Source organism: Colletes latitarsis, chromosome 4, assembly GCF_051014445.1.
Source record: "Colletes latitarsis isolate SP2378_abdomen chromosome 4, iyColLati1, whole genome shotgun sequence".
In the NCBI taxonomy this organism is placed as follows: Eukaryota; Metazoa; Arthropoda; class Insecta; order Hymenoptera; family Colletidae; genus Colletes; species Colletes latitarsis.
The window spans coordinates 37,748,334-37,768,480 of NC_135137.1; the positions used below are offsets into that span (position 1 = coordinate 37,748,334).

The following is a 20,147-nucleotide window of genomic DNA, read 5'->3' on the forward strand; positions in this document are numbered from 1 at the left end:
GAATCATAGCGTCAAATTTAAGATTTCCTTAAAAAAAATTAAGAAAAATGGTTCAATCTTCTATCATTCGCATGAGACTCCCCCCTTAAGTTTCCCCAATCATCCGGGAGTAAATCTCCTGGATTTGGTCTGGCGATGAACCGCGATAACAACGTTAAAAGTTAATAAAAACTAATAGAAAAATTATCTTGTATTCCCAAAGGACAGCTAAGTAAGCTGCAAAAATGAATCATAGCGTCAAATTTAAGATTTCCTTAAAAAAAATTAAGAAAAATGGTTCAATCTTCTATCATTCGCATGAGACTCCCCCCTTAAGTTTCCCCAATCATCCGGGAGTAAATCTCCTGGATTTGGTCTGGCGATGAACCGCGATAACCCCTGTCGTTCGGCAAGTAAATAAATGTTATTTTTTTCGCGTGGTGCCTGAAAAGGCATTAGGGGATGGAGGAGCAAATTAATGGGGGTTTGGAAAATGTTTTGTCGGCGGGACCGATAGCTGGCCGCAAAAGCCGCATGCCATCGGCGGTGGCCGTTTGCAGGTGGATGCAGTTCTAATGCCAGAGACGCTTTGCATCGCGCGCGGCATTGCAAGGCCAGCCAGCCGCAAGAAATCGCCGACGGGAATACCGGCCTCGCAACTTCTCCAGGCGTATAAATCGCGTCGCCGCGACACGAAATGATGTCGGCTCGGAACATATCTCTTGCGTAACCGTGCGCTATCGGCTCTCTCGCGAGAAACCCCGGCAACCAGTTTCCGTTAGGAGGACTTTTAAGGCGAGGACCGTTTCGAACCGTTGAAAACGTTTCTATCGCCCTGCGGATCCAGAAAATCCGTCGACACCCGACGAGGCGTTTCTCTGAACCGAAATTTTACGTTAAATAATTCGTGCAGATAGACGGGATCGAATTTTATTTAATCGTAGTTCAGTGTTCGAGGAGAACTACAAATTCATAAATTCATTGCTACTATCGACGGGTTGGCAACCACTGCTTTAATCGATCGTATTATCGTTGTCGCATTCTGAACGTGACACTGGACATGTGGCTTTTATGATCTATAATGACAGGTTTAACGCGATAAAATTATACTACGATTGGAAAGAAACTAAATGGAGCAGTTTGTTTACGTTGTCTAGTTTGCTGGATTACCTACGATAAAACGATACCAAAGGAAAAGTTTTTCTCCTCAAGCACGTCTCTGTAGTGCCTATCGATAGTCGCTTTGAATAAGTTCATCAATACGAGATTCCAGAGCCGGAGCTGAAGCCTCAATCACTCGTCCCATGTGTTGCGGATCAGCACTTGTTCGACGATTTTTGAACCGATCAACCCACTTGCGAAAGTTTCCAGGATCTGTAGAACTTCCCTCGTATCGCTTAAGCACACAGAAATTCTGACGATCTCGCCTCTTCGAAGACCAGGAATCTTATCGGCGAACCCTCCTCTTCTGCCTTTGCAAGCAGAATCGCCATTGATAAAGCGATTACACAAGCTGACTCCGAATTGTGGCTCCATTTTTATCGGAGGTTCCGTACGTCTCACCTACATTTTTTTCCCCACGGTAGTGTAGGATATTATTATATAATAAGTGTGCATCTGTTCGCGAATGAATTCTTAAATATGTTGCGCGAACTGTGGTCGAATGTGTCTTGAGAACGAAACGTAGGGTGAAAGATTCTAAGTTGAACAGGGGTTGTAGAAGGAACTTTGCAAGAAGAGTGTTGGTTATTTAGATCAAAAGTTGAAAGTTGTTTCCTGCAAATCCTCCAGTGTTCCTCATTTTGCCTGGCCTCGAATGGAGAGTCTGACGCAGAAAGGTGTCTTATCGAGGTCGTCCAGTGCAAACGGTTCGTCAGATTGTAGATTTTCACGGGTAAATCGCCCGCAGGTCCGTCCATCCGAACGAAAAAAGGGGTCAGCCACTCCAAGTGGCTTTCAGCGTTCAAAGAGTTCCCAGGCGAGCTTCTTAAGTCCGCTTTTGTATGCGCGATTTCCGCGAGTTCTTCCATTCCGGGCGACGCCAGTTTTTGCGTTCTCCTGAGCGCACCGCCGCCTCGTTTCATGGTCATTATCATCGCAGAAGGCGAGGCCTGGCGTCGGCGTCTAAGCTCTCATGTAACGCGTCTCTGTAACACGTTTCGGATCTAACTCCCAGCTGGTCCCCCGCCCTCGAGTTTCAACGAGTTGGACTGTTTCGAGCGAGGGTCTCGGTCTCTTGGAAGATCCGAGACGAATAATAAGACACAAAACTAATCTCCTTGCAATCAAATTACACGCACGCGAGACATCCGCAAACAGTTTCTCGATCGATTCCTTTTTGTAAAAGCCAATTCGACTCGTAATTGAAAATACTGTGATTTTATTTTTCGACTCGTCCGCAATTATTTCAGAGCACCTTTTAACGACATCATTAAGAAATATATTCGTTGGCTTCCTTTATGGTTAGATTTCCTGTCCCCCCCTCCCCACCTTCCATCCGACTTTTTCTCGCATTGTTCGAGCGCCTGTGGTTTCTCTTCGTTTTATTGTGACGGTTGTGCACCTCGGACTGGATAGTTTTTGCAACAACCGTTCTTGCATTTCGAAGGAGAAAGTAGCGGAGTTGTGTACGAGTTATAGATTCTGAATTGCTGGCTCGGAATTACATAGCACGATTTAATGGAACCGCTTAAACGTCGCAAAAGGGGCGGGGAAAGAAATGGAACCGGAACCTGGTTCGATCGTAAGAAAGTGTCGCGACGCTTCGCGTTGTTTCTACGAAAAAAAGAAAAAAGGAGTTCACCTTTTCGGTGAAACAAATTGGTGGGAATTAAATTTTACGTCAGAACAGTCTTCCGAGCGGTAATCCCATTAGCATAATTGTTAAGCTAGAAATCTTCTCGCGAGCGTTCAGCTTTTAATTCCCGCGATTAGTAGTCGATCCCAGCAACGCTCGCGTAATTATCCTCAATTATCGAGTCCGTTCGTTACGAAGTGTTTCTTTTGTCTTTGTTCGACGGTGTACGTCGCAGGATGCCCCAGCCCCGGCGAACGTTAAACGATAAAGACGTCGTGGAGAACGTTCCCAGGATCATTATTTACAGTTGGGTCCGAGTTCACGGATGATTTCAGATTTCCACGCAGCGACGCTTTCGATCGACGATGACCCGACGTGGAAGCGCGGATGGTTCCGTTCCGCGGAGATTATCGCTGGGAGAACGACTAACCCGGAAATTGCCTGGTAATTTTCTTGGAATTAGAAGATATAGAATAATCGATCTCTCCCGTGGACGTTGGTCGAGGGGCCAGGAGGTTCGTTCATCCGCTTAGGAATTGCGTTCTTACCTGAAACGCCGGGGAAAGGGGTGAGGTCATCCGACACTGAAAAAAATCCCTTGCTTCCGTTCTTGTTTATGGGGTCAGTGTCGGGCCTGGCGATAGTTACTTACGGCCGATTCGCGCTTTACGGATGATTTACGACGTTCACGGACGAATGGGTTCCTGTGTGGGACGAGATTACAAAGAGATATCGCTCCGGCTACCACGACACCATGTTGGATCATCCGTCGACGAGGGCGGCTGTCCACCGACTTCTCAAAAATCGACCTTAATTGCCTCTTAATTGCGACCTTGTACTTGGTTTTTTTTTTTACCAGTTACTCTGTTCCTGCAGCAAGGTTCTTGTTGCATCAATAAACAACAAAAGTATCGTGGTCGATACGTAGAATTTTGTATGAAAGTAATTAACACGATCGCTTTTCGATCCAGCCTTGAAGCGCGAAGGGCGGAAAAAAGGGGACGGTAAATAAACGTGCAACGTTAACAAAAAGCGGCGTGGAGTTGTGGAAAACAACGATTACGTACAGACCACAGAATTTTAATGGCGTTTACGACGTTGCCATTTAAGGCCGTTTTCACCGTTCGGCACACGCGACACTCGCGACAAAAGGAACGTCATCGTTCACGGTCGACCGCGAATTAGCCAACGTCTCTGCATTTCTAAGAGGAAATCGCCGTTTCGCGCTGTTTCTGACGGCCGAGCGCGTCATTATCGTTATCTCCAAAGACCGGGACGAACGTAGCGCGATCGAGAAGAACGCCTCAATGTCGCGAGTCGCGTCACAGGCGATTTAAATATCGAGGCGAGGCTCGTCCGCGTCTGTACATCTACTTAACGAAGACACCGATAGATAATGATCGATCGAGGATTTACGGGAGACATTCGACGACGCTGAGTTTCGTCTATTTTTAAAACGAGAATGCAACGCGTGCGATGAATGTTAATATTATTTGCGCCGTCGAACGTCAACCGAGTCAGTGTTTATCCTCCTGGTACGAATACATCACGTAATAAAGATTAAATCTTTTCCTGTTGAACCGACCATCTGGAATACGAGCCTCGAACGTGCAAATTCCTTTTTCTCGAATCGTGCAAACAATTTCGTCGGGCTAAATCGACGCTATTTATAACGACTTCCATAAAAAGTTCTCGATACGGTCTTTTCTTGTTGCTAAATTATGTTCTTTGGGGACTTTTTTGATTGAAATTTGGTGCAAAGAATTCTAACCCAAGGCCTTTGTTTTACAATTTTTTTTATCGATCATATTGCGCTCATATTTCAACATAGACGGTTTCTGTTATATATCGAGGATCTGAAAGCGATTCGTGCCATTAAACACCTTAATGGCACCTTATTACTCTAGGAGGACCTGTTGAAACCCGAGACTCGGTGTTTTATGAACAATCTATTCTTTAATGCCTCTAAATGTACATCTATTAGTCTCCATCGCCGAAAACTTTATTACGGAAACAGTGGCATAAATATCGTTCGAAAGTTAACGTCTACGCGATAAAATTAGCAAAAGAATCTAGAATAAAGAACTCACGGGTATTCCGCTCGAACTGTGTCACATTTCTTGCGTGTACGCGGCACGATAATTACCTCAATGATATGAAATTCATCCTAGACCTCTCTTTTTCCAGCCATAGTAATTATTCAGAGAGTGTCTAGACTTAGAACTTGAGACTTTAGCCTGGTTGCAGTTCCATTGAAAACGTCCTATACCGATTCCTGCACGATAATTTTCATTCCGAATCATTCGCTGCATTATCTAGCCAAGATTATGCTATCGTACGCCGCAATAAGAGTTTATTGTCGCTGGAAAAACACCGAGCTCGTATCGCGTGAACCCAGACTTCTCTGGTCTGAAATCTCTTGCTCGTTCAAAATCAACAAAATTAGGTTGAATATCAAATATTTTCATTCCCGAGTTCGTCCATACGTTCGATTAAAATTGTACACTTCGAAGTAAATCGCTTCTGAAAAACGGCGAACCCGTTACTTTAGGAGAAACATCGTTAACTTTCAGATCGCGGTAAAGTAATCGAGGCTGAAAGATAGCGTACTTGGCCACGCAGCTTATTGGACCGGAACTCGAACCCGGAACACCTTTTACCGGACGATTGCTTCGACCGTTGATTTATAACCCACAACGCTGACCCCCTCCTCCATAGACTAAAATCGTGCGTGCGCTAACAAATTCGTAAGCCTGGCGCGCGGTGTTTAGATCGGGATCTATTTCAGGCGCGCTGAAGATCGACTCCAGAAGTCGTGAGAAACACAGAACCGGTACGACCGCTCCCGGGTGGTTCGCTCCCGTGATTCATAATTCTCTCGTTAACGTCCCGCAGCGGCTCGAGAAGCGGGATTTAAATCGCGAAATTCCACCTACGTAGGAAACAAACAGTGACGCGTTCTCGCGATAGGAGACAAGGCGAGCACCTGACCCCACTCCATGGAGTCTCGAATAGGTACAAACGGGAGTACGAGACGGCACGTTGCCGAAGGTGTACGTATCCACCGAGTGTCCGTCGAGAATCGTAGAGTGGGAGAAGCTCGAGGAAGGAGCAAGAAAGACTTGCCACGAGCGTGGAGGGACCTGTGGCTTCTCGAGCAAGTCACACGGTCTCGAGCATGTACCGTCGACTCGTTCGTTCGTCACCGCGATCGCGACTCCTACGTTCGACGATCGAGTTCCTAGAAAGTTCCTAGCGTCTCGAACGTAGCCGCCCGCGAAGTTTGAAATCGACAGGTGGCCGGATCGGGTATCGCGTGCTCGCGTACGACAGTGCGCGATTATTCCGTCACGGTGCGTCGCGTGTTTCTCGCGGCCGTCGATGTTTCCACGGGGGAAAATCGCGCCGACGAAATTTCTAAATTGCTCGAGGAGAAAGGTACTTTCTACGCGGGACTCGCGTCGACGATGGTGTCGATTTTCCGAGCGGCCGACAGGCGGATCGATATCGATGGATCCGCTCGCGTACGTCGAATCCACTCGCACGCGACCTTTGGCTGCACCTCGGGACCGAGCCATCAGCCGTTAAACAGCCGATTAAATTTACATGGTGACGCAACGGCAGCTCGTGACCGTCGACGACGGCCTACGAAGAAGCCAGTTACGAGCTCGCGCACGTCACGGTGAAAAGGGCCGTCACGGTGCTCTCCGCGAACCTTCCGATATCGTACAGCGAATATTCGACGCGAGTACGGAGTTATTCCTGGCGGAGGCGGGATAAAATTAACACGTGACCGCGAAACAGTGCTATCGATTTGGTAGACGATTTTTATATCGACTGAACGAGAAGTGTTCAAAATTTTGTTCTTCGACGATCCGTGTCGATCACGTGAGCCTCTGGTTGCCACTTCATAGCCATGAAGTAGGCCAGGAATACTCGTACCCCAAATTAGGTGATAGGGAGAAGACCATCGAAGCTCTAAGACCTCTTCCACGAAACAGTGTTTAATTCCTATCCCAGTGCACCGTTCCAGAGTTGTGCATCATCGTAGCCGAGAATTAGATCAAGGATCCTCGTACTAAACGCTTGGTAGTGCAAAAAGTGTGTGACCCCCTTTGCAATTCCGATTTCACCAGGATACTCGCCAAAAAGTCCAGTGTCAGCGTTCAAAGTTTCGATAAGTTCTTCCTAGCCAAGGTTCTCTGTACCAAACGGTACCGTACAAGGACAAGCGCGATATTTTTTCTGTGTTCCAAACCCCCATTGTTAGGAACAAGTGTTTCGTAAGAGGGAGTGCGATTCGCGAACAGCGTTTAATCCCTGTCCAGTAGCTCCGCGCGGACGATCGATACGCGTTATCCGGATTCGAGACATCGATTGTGTTGCGGCAGAGATCGGGTCGCTTCGCGTTCGACGAAGCTCACCAAGAATCTTGGCAAAGGCACATTTTTCCCGGCGAATCATGCGAGAGGGTGGTGTCCGGAGTCTCGAATCGCTGGAGGTTGAACGGTTACCGCGATGTCTGTGCTGGTGACATTCTGCGTGACATGGGAGCCGACGATATGAACAGGGAGATACCGAGCAGCACCCTCGCGACCCTCAGGGGGATCCTGGTGAGCTCTCTGTCGAGGGAGAACCTGGGGCCGCACGATCTGTCGGTGCAGGAGAATGGGAGGCATCGACCTCTGAGGAAGGTGCACTTTCACGAAGGTACATTTAGAAGTTACATCCTGCGGTGATCATTTAAATATAAACGGAGGAAGTGGCGCGCCCGTCGCGACATTGTCGATGGTGGAGCAGTTCCTTGGGACGATTCGTTCGGGACAGAAGTAACAGAGTTCGGTGGCAAAGGTTACGAGAAGTTCGAGAGTGAAAACCGATACTATGGCCGAGAAGGTCTTTACGATGCTCGTTCGCTATGCTTGCAAGGGAATAGATTTTTTCAAAATAACTGTAGTATATATTTTCTTTTATTTCAACCAGAAATGTTGGAAATCCTCAGACGCTCGTTTGGAGATCACGATCGATGCTACGAAATGTATGCACATTCCTTTTTATTGCATGTTTTACACGTTTCTTGAAATTCGTATGGTCGCTAGTGGAGTGGAAAGTCCTATTTAGTTAAACGTTTAAAAATCTGATTTCTTAATCTCGTAGACGTTTAACTGTGTCAAGCACGACACGAAAATCGAATAAAATACGTGTCTAATATTTTTGAGTGGCCTGTCCGTGTATCTAGTTTCGTAACAATCGAAAATTGTCAATTGGGTCATGTTGCTTGTCAGTTCCCTGACGTCGTTTACGCAACCAAGGTGATCGTTCGAATCATCGCGTCGAAAAAAAATTGGAAGCATTAGGTCGTTTCGTTATTTTTTGCGCGCCGAACTATGCAATCTCGTGACGTAACGTAGACGTACATAATCGGTCTTGCCACATCGAATCATAAGACGTCCATCGTTGCCTTTTTACATTCGTTCTCCTATCATCCGTTGAATCGAGTTTGAGTACCGTGGTTAATATATCTCAGTTAAAAATGAACGAATGAAAAAATTCCCGTTAAGCAACGCGCCATTTTGTTGCAAGCCACCTGAGATCCGACAACTTTTTCAATCTTAAGATCACCAACGACTCACGTGCAATAAAATCAACATCGATGATTAATAGTTTTTGCTTGCTCGCGTATATTCTCCTCGAATACAATTTACTTAATCAAGAACACGAATTATGGAAAGGTTTGTGAAACGACTTAATAATATGTGCGACCCCGATGATCCCCTGTCTTCTAGCCATAAATCATCGAAGCGTGTGATCGATATCTGCTTGGGTGATTATTTGGTAAACGGAAGATTCCGTTCGTTATTGCGTTCGCTTTCTATTTCAAAAGTCTACGTTCTTAAGGGCTGAGGTCATCCACACCCCATTACCCTTAGAAAGATCAAGGGTCGACCTCGTACGTACGAGGCGGAGAGCTTACCGAGCTCACCTATGTTGTCCGTCTAAAGGCGACGTTCGATGAGGCGTATTTTAAGAGTATATCGATAATTCTTAAACGAAATTCAACTTTGCAAACAAATAACGCTTCCGTAACTTCAAGTATGGAATCTGAAACCTGTCGAATTGGTATTTCTAGGGGTTAAGCTTCGCCTGTGAACTTGTCGTACCTCGTTCGTCGCGTCTGACGTCTGGAATCGAACGATCCCCGTCAATCGTTATTTCGGTCACGATCGGTGTCCTGCTTATGAATCGATGATGACCATCGAATTTTCCACGCGACCTTAACGAACGTCTGGGTTTGTCAGGCGAATTCGATACCTGGACAAAGCCAACGGCGCACAAGGTTCTTCGTTAGTCGGTCGGATAAAGTATTCCTGTAATTCTGATTGTCGGGTTGCTGGATGTTCCCGATCGGAGACGTCGCTCGACCGCGCGTTTTCCTGGAAAGGAGACGAATATACGCCATTAAGCCGGGTTTAACTCGTTCCACGGGAGGCAGCCCGAGCCCTAAGCCCAGCTTAGGGCACGCCCACGATCGCTATTCCTTTCGGTATTCCCGGTGGAATCGAGGCTCCGGATCGCGCCTTGAGAACCGAGTTTCTGGCCAATGGTGGCGATACTATTCCAGTTAACGAGCAGCGTAATTTAGGGACGAAATGAATAAGTACGGTACACAACGTCTCGCGGTAGCTCGAGTGTAACAACTTTCGGCGTTTAAAGGATGCGTGTTGCTTTACGGATTCCACATAAGGTCATTCGCTTCTCGTATGGTCAATATTAACTAACGACCACGCTATTAATTCTCTAAGAGTATCTTTATAGCTCCACGTACCAGCTTTCTTAATTTTTTTTTGGGTTTAGCGAGGTTTCTTGTACGCGAATCATTTTGAAAATTTAATTAAAAACTAGCCAGCCTCTGCCAGACAGCAGCGCATAATGTATTCCAGTGGGGGTCTACTAGACCTCCCGCGCGCCTACTTAAGCACGAGGCGGTTAAATCACTCTGCAATTCAATTGTACATTCTTGTAATATGACATCATATATTTTTTCAACCGTTATACTGGGTTGGACAAAGAGTCCTTGCGTTTTCTTCGAATAATGCTACACTTTTTACGAATAAATATTTATGCAATCGGTGGTACAATTTCCTTCGTTAGCTATTATTGCTTTTCAACCACCGACAAGGTTCTTGGCTCCAAACGAACGTTTTATTTGCCGCAATTGTCCAGTGATAGAAAAGTTATTCGAGGCTAAGAAGATTGCATGTAAAGCATCGACTTTTCAGACGTTCTCTGCGGGGAAATTCACGGAACCTGGTCGCACCTAACAAGCAGGCGACACCGTTCCACTGGCCCTCATTTCCCCAGAACTTTTTCCACCTTGTTGTTCGCTCCGAATCTACGGGATTAAAAACGATAGAAAGTCAGTTAGGTTTCGCGCGTAACGGGTCGAGGCAGCAGCCGAGCGACGCGGCTGGGTGAATTTTTCTCGTTAAACGTAATGAAAGGTTTCCTTGGAAAGTAACGTTAGCCCCAGCATTGTTTGCCCTTACGGAGAGACGTCGTTTCCTTTTCCAGATTCGACGTAATTACTGCATACGGCTCCGCGCAGAGCGAGAGAACTCATCGCCAGGCCCGTGACTAATAGATCTGCTGATGTCACGCACCAAAACGTCCGTCTCCGCTCTTGACGCCTCTGGTATCGCCTTTGACAAACGACTCGAGCCTCGACGTTTTCCAAGTTTTCGTTCGTCTCGATACCCAGGCCTTCGCGGTGTTTCCCGAAGTTTTCGCGCCGTGGTTTGATTGCTTTCGCGATCAGCTGGGCGGGAAAAGAGCTACAGCTGTCCCTTCACGGGGGACCGAATCGATTCAGAGGGGGAATTTTTACGAAAGTTTAATGGAGTTTCCAGCCAGAATGGAGATCGCAACGGGGTCACTGATTACATCACGGCTCTTTGGGCAAATTCGGAAAATAAAAGAGAAACGAGGTCGCGCGCCCGATGATGTACCAAACCATTTTTGTAAATATCATGCTTTGGCACAAATGCTTGGCCGCCGTGCCCGTTCCGTTTCGCTCGGATTTATCGCGAAAAAACGCGACTGAAATCGATGGCCTCTTCGTTAGACCCTCGAGGATATCGCGTACGGTGTTTTATCCGAGCTTGAGCTTCCGTTTCGATTCTGTGCCTCTGTGGGACAATTTGAAAAAATTCAAAGACTCTGCTACAGGACTCGTTCCATTACGTAGCCTCGTTCTTATTCTTCTCATTGTTTCGTTCGATCGAAGAGGCGGCGGATCCATAGGGCCAGCGTTCCAGGCGGAATGGTAATCGGAAATGAAAAGTTCCAGCTGGTTCGCGTTCCATAGCGACCTCCGGAAGGAGCGCAAAACGGATTAAAGGGCAGTCCAGGGGATGGTGGCGAACACCGGCCAATCAGCGTCACCGAAGGTGGCCCGACGGAATTGCGTGAATCAGAAACGATGGGATCATTAATTGGGGGCGTGGATTGATTTACCTCGTAATTAACAATTACCGTCCGACGATCCCACGTACACCGGAGCACGAATATTCCGTGTTCTTCGACGTCTTTTCTTCGTCGATCTCCGCTCCATGCAAATTCTCTGCCGAGGCTTTCCATCTTTCGAGCAATAACGTTCGGAACTTACAAACCGTGTAAAATATAGAAATTCCAATGTTTGGATAAGTTTGATATTATAAAACTGTCTAGGAAAGAGAAAGGTACGATCTTCGAGCGACCAGTCGCGATCTGGCGAATGAATTAAACTTGCGTTCAAAGAATATGTTAATCCGCGGTACTTACGTAACGTTGGTTACGCGAGAAGCAATAAGGAACTCTAAAAGAAAAATATACGCGCGTAAACTTCTTACTTTTTATTTAAGCTTTGACTCGCTGTTTTGAAACTGCACCTCGATGCTCTAAACTCGAGGAGAACACTATGGGGTCACGAAGAAACCTTCTTAAAGCAGATCTCGAACGAACCAAGTGTTCTGTCTGTGCGCTTCTCTGTTCAAAGCGTCGTAACCCCGTCAATTTTACGACGTTAGCGATGCAATTTTGCAGATACATGTTATACTATTCTCTCGGAAAACGTGATTAAGAATAGAATGGAAAAATTTAAAAATCTTTTAACGACCACCGGCTTCTCAAACGGAATTTACGATCGCGTTCCGTTATTCGCGGTTTATTCAGCGAAACGCGTAAAACGACGCTAGTACATGCCTTAATAACGTCGATGTGTTTTTTTCCCTCTGTTTCAGGTGAGTACTCTGGCTTAAAGAGAAGCTACCAGCGCCCGGGTAATCACGACACGCGGCGAGAGAGTATCGTCGGCTCGACGTACGGTAAAAAAAAAAACTCGATCAGGACGATAAGCCAGCCGTGATAAATGAATTCATTATGCTTGCACCGCGTCATCGCGTTTAATATTAAACAGTCTCCTGGAACCGGGCAATTACGAAACTTTGCTGGATCGGATGGGAGTGCATCAGCCGTTCGCGTGCGTCTCTTAGCTATTTCTGCGCCGGCGAAATAATGAATGCGCCACTGTCCTCGGAGAGAAAAGCTCTCGCTAACGAGACTGTGTCTTTCGTTTGTACGTACAATTTTTAGCCCGCGACTCGCGAATCCTGACTAACCATTTTCCCCGACCGACAAAAAAGAGTAACTACTCCGGAGCAATTTGTTTTAAGAACGTTAGAACGTTGTTTCAAGCGCTGCGCGAATAATTGCTGCATCGATTGGACCAGTTTCGAGTATTTTCGATTGAAAAATTTCAGCATTTTCATCATTGAGTACAAAATAAAATTGAATTTGCAAACCATCTTCTTGTTTTACGCGCTCAGACTTTAATGTAACCAGTTTTTCGAATTCCCGCCGCCTTTTCCGAGATACTGTTCGTACGATTCGAATCTGTCGCGTGCAAGAATCGATTTTTTAATCCGAAACGTCCCCTCGAGCAGTGTCGGACCTTGCACGAAAGCTCGGTTTGGCGAACGCGATTCCAGAGTCGGAGCCGCGCTCCGTGTCGCGTTCTTCGACCTTTTTTCGTCCTCCCCCTCCCTCCCCCTTCTGCGGGGGCGTAATAACGTGTTCGTGCGAAATTGCGCCGAGGATGCAGGCACATCCCACATTCTCGTTATATTTCATATGCACTTTGTCAAGCGCGAGGCTCGAGATGAGACGAGAGGGATCTCGCGAGCGTGAAGAAGCCCTCCTCCTTGACACTTTATCCCGAGACCCACGCGGCAAAGGGGAACGGGGCGTGACGAGCAATTAATTTCGCGCTCGTCGAATATTTGACGGCAGTTCTGACGAAACTTCGCTCTGTTGTACGTGCCCGTGATCGATAATTTGCAGAATGAGCGACCGACAAAGCGACGGGGGCGCCGCGGGGGTGTTGTTAATAAGCAGCCATCGAAGTTACAGGGCAGACTTTTTTTTCTCGCGTTCAAGAAGTATTACGTAACCGAAATCCAATCGTAGAATTCTGAAATTCGATCGTACACGGACGAGCAAACGTCCACGAGTAGATTCTAACAACCTTCGAGTGGATTGTTGCGCGTCAGGGATTGCAAATCTACCGACTTTTTCAATTATCGGTAACTCGATTAAATTCTCAGTCGATGGGTTTACCGATAATTTTATTTTCCGCGCGCCAATGTTGAGAATGGAGAACAGTAAATATTAACATTTTGTTGGCGCGCGATAAATAATATTGTACTCGAAATATCAATGCGGTATAAAATAAACGTGGGTATGTTTTTATTGTACGTGAGCATTTTATTATTTCTCGCCTCTTCGTAGGAATTGAGTGCGCAAAAAAATATAATTCGTCGGGACTATGATCCGTTAATTGCGACCTAATTTTTCTACAAATTAATCCAGCCGCGAGAAGAAGAGGGCCCTCGGTTTTTACCGCGTCGAGCTAGAAATACTGCTTATACGAGCGATGTTGACGATGACGAAAAAATCTACCTTTTCGTACGTAAATTGCGTTTTTACCAGGCTTTCTCGATCATAAAACAATTATCCATCGAAACGAATTTGTTTTCCAGCCATGGCGAACAAGAAACGCGTGCTGTTTAATGAAGCGCGTGTCCACTAATGAATTCTGATGGATTTCCAATAAGTGCGAGCCCGACAGAGGTTGATACCAAACTAATCATTATTATTTTCACACTGTTGACTGTATATCTCGCACACAGCCGTCACCGCGACAATAGCCGCCGGTTACACACACGGTATCGGCCTTTAATACACTGTGTTACGATCAGCCTGGATCGAGGCTATTGCTTTTGGGGCTTCTAGCAAGAGAATCGCCCTGTAATACACACAATCCACGTTTAGCTCTTTGAACGTGTCCAAGATTAACAGCCAAATATTATTACGATTCGACGAGTATTTATTGGACCAGGAATATTTAGCGAACCGTAGGGAGCAGCTTAATGAGCTCCTGGTTATGGTTCGATAAATAGGCATCTGATAACGCGTTGTCAATGACAACGAAAGGAGGGACCTATTGAATTTATCCTTTGGAAATTGTCGTGGTAAATTTTGAAGAGACTTTTGAATCTAGCACACGGCCGATAAATAAGAATTTCTTGACGTTTATTGTCTGATAACGGTAGCTCGATAAAGCCAGTTCACCGACTCGTCAGCATGCGTAATGCTCGAGTCATATTTTACTCGGTAAAATTTATGACAGTGCCATCGCTACAAATAATCGCTCGAGATTACGATACCTTATCGGTCGAGGAAGGCCTTCCGCGCGATATTCTTTTTTCGAGCTCGACTCGAACTTGCATTACCGCCATTGCGCCTTTTCATTCTCGCAATTCAACCGCACGCACGGCATTTGTCAATCTACTCTGCGAAAAATAGGTTTTCTAAGTGTCTATCTTGCTCTCCGAAAGTTTCCTAGATTTTTAAAATAAATAGTCTAGGCGAATTAAATGTTTCGAAGAAACGATATTCAAGTATCATTTTAGGATTCCTTCCGTACCGAAACTTTCTATATATACTAGTATGTATCTACGACTAGCATCGCATGAATTTTGTTATGCAATTGCCTCGAATAGCGAGGTTACTAGTTATGAACTAGCGCCGAGTCGAAAGTGGCGTCGTAATCAACGACCATGGTAGCTCCTTGAGCACTAAATGGAATTATTATTCCGCGCAAGTGTTCCGTTCGAACTAGAACAAATTGAAGAGATTCAGTCTCCTCTTGGTAACGCGATCTCACGAGTTTTCAACTAAATTTTTAAACACGCACGTTGCAAAGTCAAACGAGAATTCTGATCCTGTTTTTTACCTAGAATATTTCTCAAACCGTAGGTAGGGGCAGAGCGTGATTTCGCGGGGATCGTCGATTAACATCGCGATAAATGTCGACGTTCCCCGGAACCTTAGCAGCCCCATGGAAATCGGCGATACACTGGAAAGTATTGTTCGGCTGATTGACGTCGGCGGACGGTGTGATTGGCACGATGATTGACGCCTATCCGCGAGATGAGCCAATCCAGACAGTCGAAATACAGTCTCTCTTAACGATCTGCTACGGAAATTGCGGCCCTCGCGTTTCACGCGTGCTGATCTCGTTATCGCGTCTTCCCTCGATCTTGTTAAGCGCGCGTGTCCCTCGTCAATTTTTGGCCCCCATCGATCCGTCGGATCGGCGAAAGATCGACTATACGCTCGTCTACCCGCGAAAGTAATTTTCCCGGACGGAAATTTATCTCGAATCTAACGACGATGAATTATTCATCGTTTGGCTGTCGGTTGCGTCCGCGGAGACTCGTGAGACCGTTCTTACCGAGTGACACGATGGAGTTGCGGGATCTAGCGCCGGTTTCGCTCGCGTAATATCCGCTATGTTGCCGTAAACTGTGGCAATTTCAACGTCCCTGCGTTATTAACGTTAACGCGCACGGTCGACGAGCTTCCGTGCGCCAATAACAAACTCTCGCTGGAATTCCGCTTTATCAGCTTTTCTACCGCTCTGACGATTCGCAAATCGTCCCATGAGCTCTACACCCTTCCCATCAGACAATTGTAAACTACTAAAGTCCACGCACAAAAGATAATTGTTTGGCCTTCAACTATTAGATACGTATACAGGGTGTTCGGCCACCCCTGGGAAAAATTTTAATGGGGAATTCTAGATTTTTCCAAGACGATTCGAAAGTCTTTTTTTTCACCCAAAACTTTCAGCATTTACTCGAATTTTTTTCTCGAAAGTGCGTAGGATTTCGAGGGTATGTATATTCACCAAAAATGGTTGTATTTGACCCCAGAACCTGGAAATAATTTTTTTAGAACGATTTGAAATTTTTTTTTTACGCCGAGAAATTTAGGCACCTACCTACCCTGAAAATTCTGGCCAGAAATGATATTTTCGGTAAGGAATTTTTTTCTCGAAACTGAGTAGAATTTCGAGGGTATGTGTAATGACCAAAAATGATTGCGATCGACTCTTGCAACCGAAAATAATTTTTTTAAAACGATTTGAAAAATTTTTTTTCTGCCAAAAAATTTCAACACCTACCCGATTTTTTTTCTCGAAAGTGGGTAGGATTTCAGGGATATGTCTATTCACAAAAAATGCTTATAATTGACCCCTGCAACCAAAAATAATTTTTCCAGAACGATTTGAAATTTTTGAATTTAATTGTTAATAACTTTTTAACGGAGCCTCCATCAACAAAGTACTATTCTTGATTCTCATCTTATTTTGGCCTCTAGAATCCCTCATTCAAATTTTTCCCAGGGGTGGCCGAACACCCTGTATAGAGACTTTTCCAGACTAAGGGTTAATTTTCATCGAGAATAAATCAAGAAGCTCCACACTCTTCCCTTCAGACAATTGTAAACGACAAAAGTCCACGTACAAAAGATAATTTCAAAGCCTCGAACTATGACATGCTTATGTAGAGGGGTTTCCAGACCCCTAAGGGTTCATTTTTATCGATAATAAATCGAGAAGAAGCGTTCGTTCCGCGATGGTTGTTCCGGATCGTCGATCCGTGTTCTTAATTCGACTGAACCGACGTCTGATTGCCCTTAACGAAGTCGATGACGCCTACGGGGGTGAAAACGAAGGGTAATTCCGTCGTCGGGGATCCGCTCTGCCGGAATACGAGCATCGTTCTTATCGGTCGCTATTCCCGTTGCACGGAAACCGATATACTCGGCCCGTACACGGAGCGAGGGTGTAAGTTCGTCACGTTGAATGGGTTAGGCGGGGGAGGACGGTCCGATGCTTCGTTTATGCATCTTAATCCGGGCATTGTTGGCGCGGCCGGAATTCGTGAATCGCAAACGAGGACACAATATACTCGCGAGACCTTCCGCGCTGAATCGAAATCCACGGCATAAACGGATCTGGAAGATTATCCTGGATCGTCTGGCTGGGGGTCGGGCTTTTATCCGCGCGCCAGCCGAATTCACGGATACGAAACTCGGACGACATTAATTCGACGAAAAGAATTCTAAAAAAGTATCGTAAATTACGGAGACTCGTGACTGATGAATTAAATAATACGAAACCTAAAAAATTATATACGTTGCAGCGGTAAACGCCTCGAATCCCATTGTATGCAAATCGTGCGTTGCTTGAAGATATTTCCTACGTCGCGAGACGAACAATAATAGGGGTGGGCCAGACGCGGTTAAAGACAGAATCAATTAGAGTCGACTGAAAAAACTGGGAAAGAATGTATATCGGAACGAATCGATCGGCGATAGCGGCGTCTCAATTAAGCTCGTTTTGTATCGCGTCGCTTATATCATTGTCCCTCAAATTTAGGAGCGTTTTTTGTATACAATTCGTACGAATAAAATGAATCCAAATGCAATTGCAATTATCATCCGAAATCGTATTCAAGCATTGCCCAATTAGTACGCGAGATTATTCTATACACAATGGCCTGCGATATAATCATTATCGAAACCACGAACGCTTATCGCAATTATTTCCGTGCTTTTTTGTTCGTACGAAATGCTTGCAAACGCTGGAAGGATATCGCTGACGAAACGAAACTGTTTCTTCTTCGAAGCAATTTCGATAGTAATTTCGATTGGAAATGTTGGTGATTGAAAAGTTACTAGTTCGACGGTGACGCGGTTCAACGCGCATCGATTGTTCGCAACCGTGTACCGTAGAGCATTCAAGTTTTGATTTGCCCCGCCTTTTGTTCTCGGAGAATGTAGCGTTTGCATTCCTGCGAATGCTAATACCAAATTACGAAAACGTCTCGTGCCTTCGAAACTGCCTCCTAAGAAAATGGTTCACCCTATAAGACCGTCGATCGAGTGTTAATTTTTAGCCTTTTGGAACAACAGTAAATATAATACAAAGGTACACGAATAGAAGAAAAGCGTGAAATATATAAAAACCAAGAAATAGACGTTACGTCACGAGGAATTTTGAATAAATCGATATTATTACAAAATTTGTTAGGATTGTACTCGATATAACATAACGAAGAAAATCTCAGATTTCTAATTACTGGATCGAATTTAACGTATCGTTAAATTACAGGACACGCAACATGGTAGTTAATTAATTTGTATAAAATTAATTTGACTACGATCAGTGTTCTCGAGAGTTATCGAGCGTAACCAGCGCGAGATAGATAATTTACAGGTTACTTTACAATGTTTCTTTTTTTTTTAATCATCAAAAATATTTCCCGATATTTTTCTCGATACTATCCCGTTCCCTAGTTTGGAATGTAAAAATTTTCTAAATTGAAATGTAACAGCACGAATTACTTCGATCGCAGCGTTCGCAACAATTTCACCGAAAATCGTCCAATTTATTCACTCCCTCGTGTATACGGGGAATAGAAATAACAGAAAAAGGTAGATTATTGGAAAAATAGCGTAAAAACTGAACGTTGGTCCTTGCAAAATAATTGTACCGATGATAACGATCTTGGCGTTCAGTCGCCATGCAAGAAACTTGACGGCAATATCGAAACATTTTCACCCTTTTACACGGGGTGGACTTTTAATTTCGATATTCGAGGTTTCTCGAAAGCTCAGCCGTCGCGATTTCACGGAAGACGAACCTCTCGACGAATTCCAATAGAAACCCACCGGTTGAGAAAACTTCGACGCGTTCGTGCCGATTCATCTTCGCGGATCGCGTGTTTGGCAAACTTCGCCACCCCGGGAACAAAGGGAGCTCGCCGAGAATAAGAAAAGTAATCACGCCAGCCACCAGTCTGCGAAACTTCTCTCGCGAGCGTTAATGGAAGAATCGATAACCGACCGAATTTTTCTCGGGAACAATGAGATTCCGTGTCTTCCGACGCCACGATCTTTTTTCTCCGCAACAAACCGCCTCTGGTTTGCGTAATCTGCGTTAATTATCCGCTTCTTTGATACGAGATCGATTCGTCGAGTCGTTGCCACGTTACAGAGCATTTTATTCGATCAGTAGATGATCAATTAAGTAAACTTAATAAATATGCTTCGTTTCGGTAGAAAGACAAAGTCACAGTCAAAGAGTAACACGCTGTTTGCAATAATTCAGTTACGTTTATACATCAGAATTTAATTTTTTTCTATGGGGGCCTCCTTTTTCACGGGAATTGAGTTTAAAAATGCATAGTTCGAGCGCGAGCTTCGCTAACAAGGGTTTTCCACGAGACCAATAATTTAAAAAATGTTAGAACACCGTGTTGCAGGTAAAACATTTCGTTCGTAACGTAAAAGCATTTTTGCTCCTTTGTACATTCGTGTATATTTGTTTCATATTACAATCGAAACAGTTTCAAGATTAGTTTCTTTAAAATTCGTTCCATATTTGTTGTTTTTCACCGTACCGTTTATCGAGGGAAACTTTATACAACGTTTTAGCTCTTTAGATTTTCGGCAAAATTCTTTTATTCCGTTTGTTCGCGGCAACACGCAGAAAGAACGAACTCTAAACTTTCGACGTTGCCGCCGCTGGGTAAACCAGTTCCAAAGTTCTCCGGGAAGTTGCGAATTTTTCGCGCGTGAAATGTTCGCGTGTCGCCTTCGGGGCTGTTCCTCCTTTAAATTCGGGCGTTTTGGCGCGATTCAATTTTTTGAAACACAAAAAATTCGCGTTAGTAAGTAAAGAAGTCTCGTTTGAGGTCGGGCCAAATTTTCAGCTCGAAATGCTTCCTCGAGTATTTGTCGTGCGTTAAAGGGTTCAAAAACTTCCAAAGGTCGACTCTCCCTTTTCACGTAAAGTCAGAATAATTTCCTACCTCCACAAAAGCAATTGTACTAGAGGAAATTCTTGATGCTGGGGGAAAAAATAAAAAAATATGTTGTAACGTTGTTTCTAAAAATTTTTATGGCTTGGCGAAAGATAAAT

The 20,147-nt window shown here is 45.0% G+C and overlaps 1 protein-coding gene across 22 annotated transcripts in view; it reads left to right on the plus strand.

The window, feature by feature from the left end:
• LOC143341438 (uncharacterized) overlaps window positions 1–20,147 on the plus strand; it is a 228,404-nt gene that overhangs the window by 126,370 nt on the left and 81,887 nt on the right. For 2 of the 22 annotated variants that reach the window (XM_076764416.1, XM_076764414.1), the window contains exon 1: window positions 5,901–7,486. The exons of 17 other annotated variants lie outside the window; for them this stretch is intronic. In XM_076764416.1, the coding sequence (XP_076620531.1) occupies window positions 7,324–7,486 (163 nt within the window). In that variant the 5' untranslated portion in view covers window positions 5,901–7,323. Of the gene's footprint in view, window positions 1–5,897; window positions 7,487–20,147 lie in introns of those variants that run through there. 3 more of the 22 variants (XM_076764413.1, XM_076764419.1, XM_076764426.1) reach the window with 3 other exon arrangements.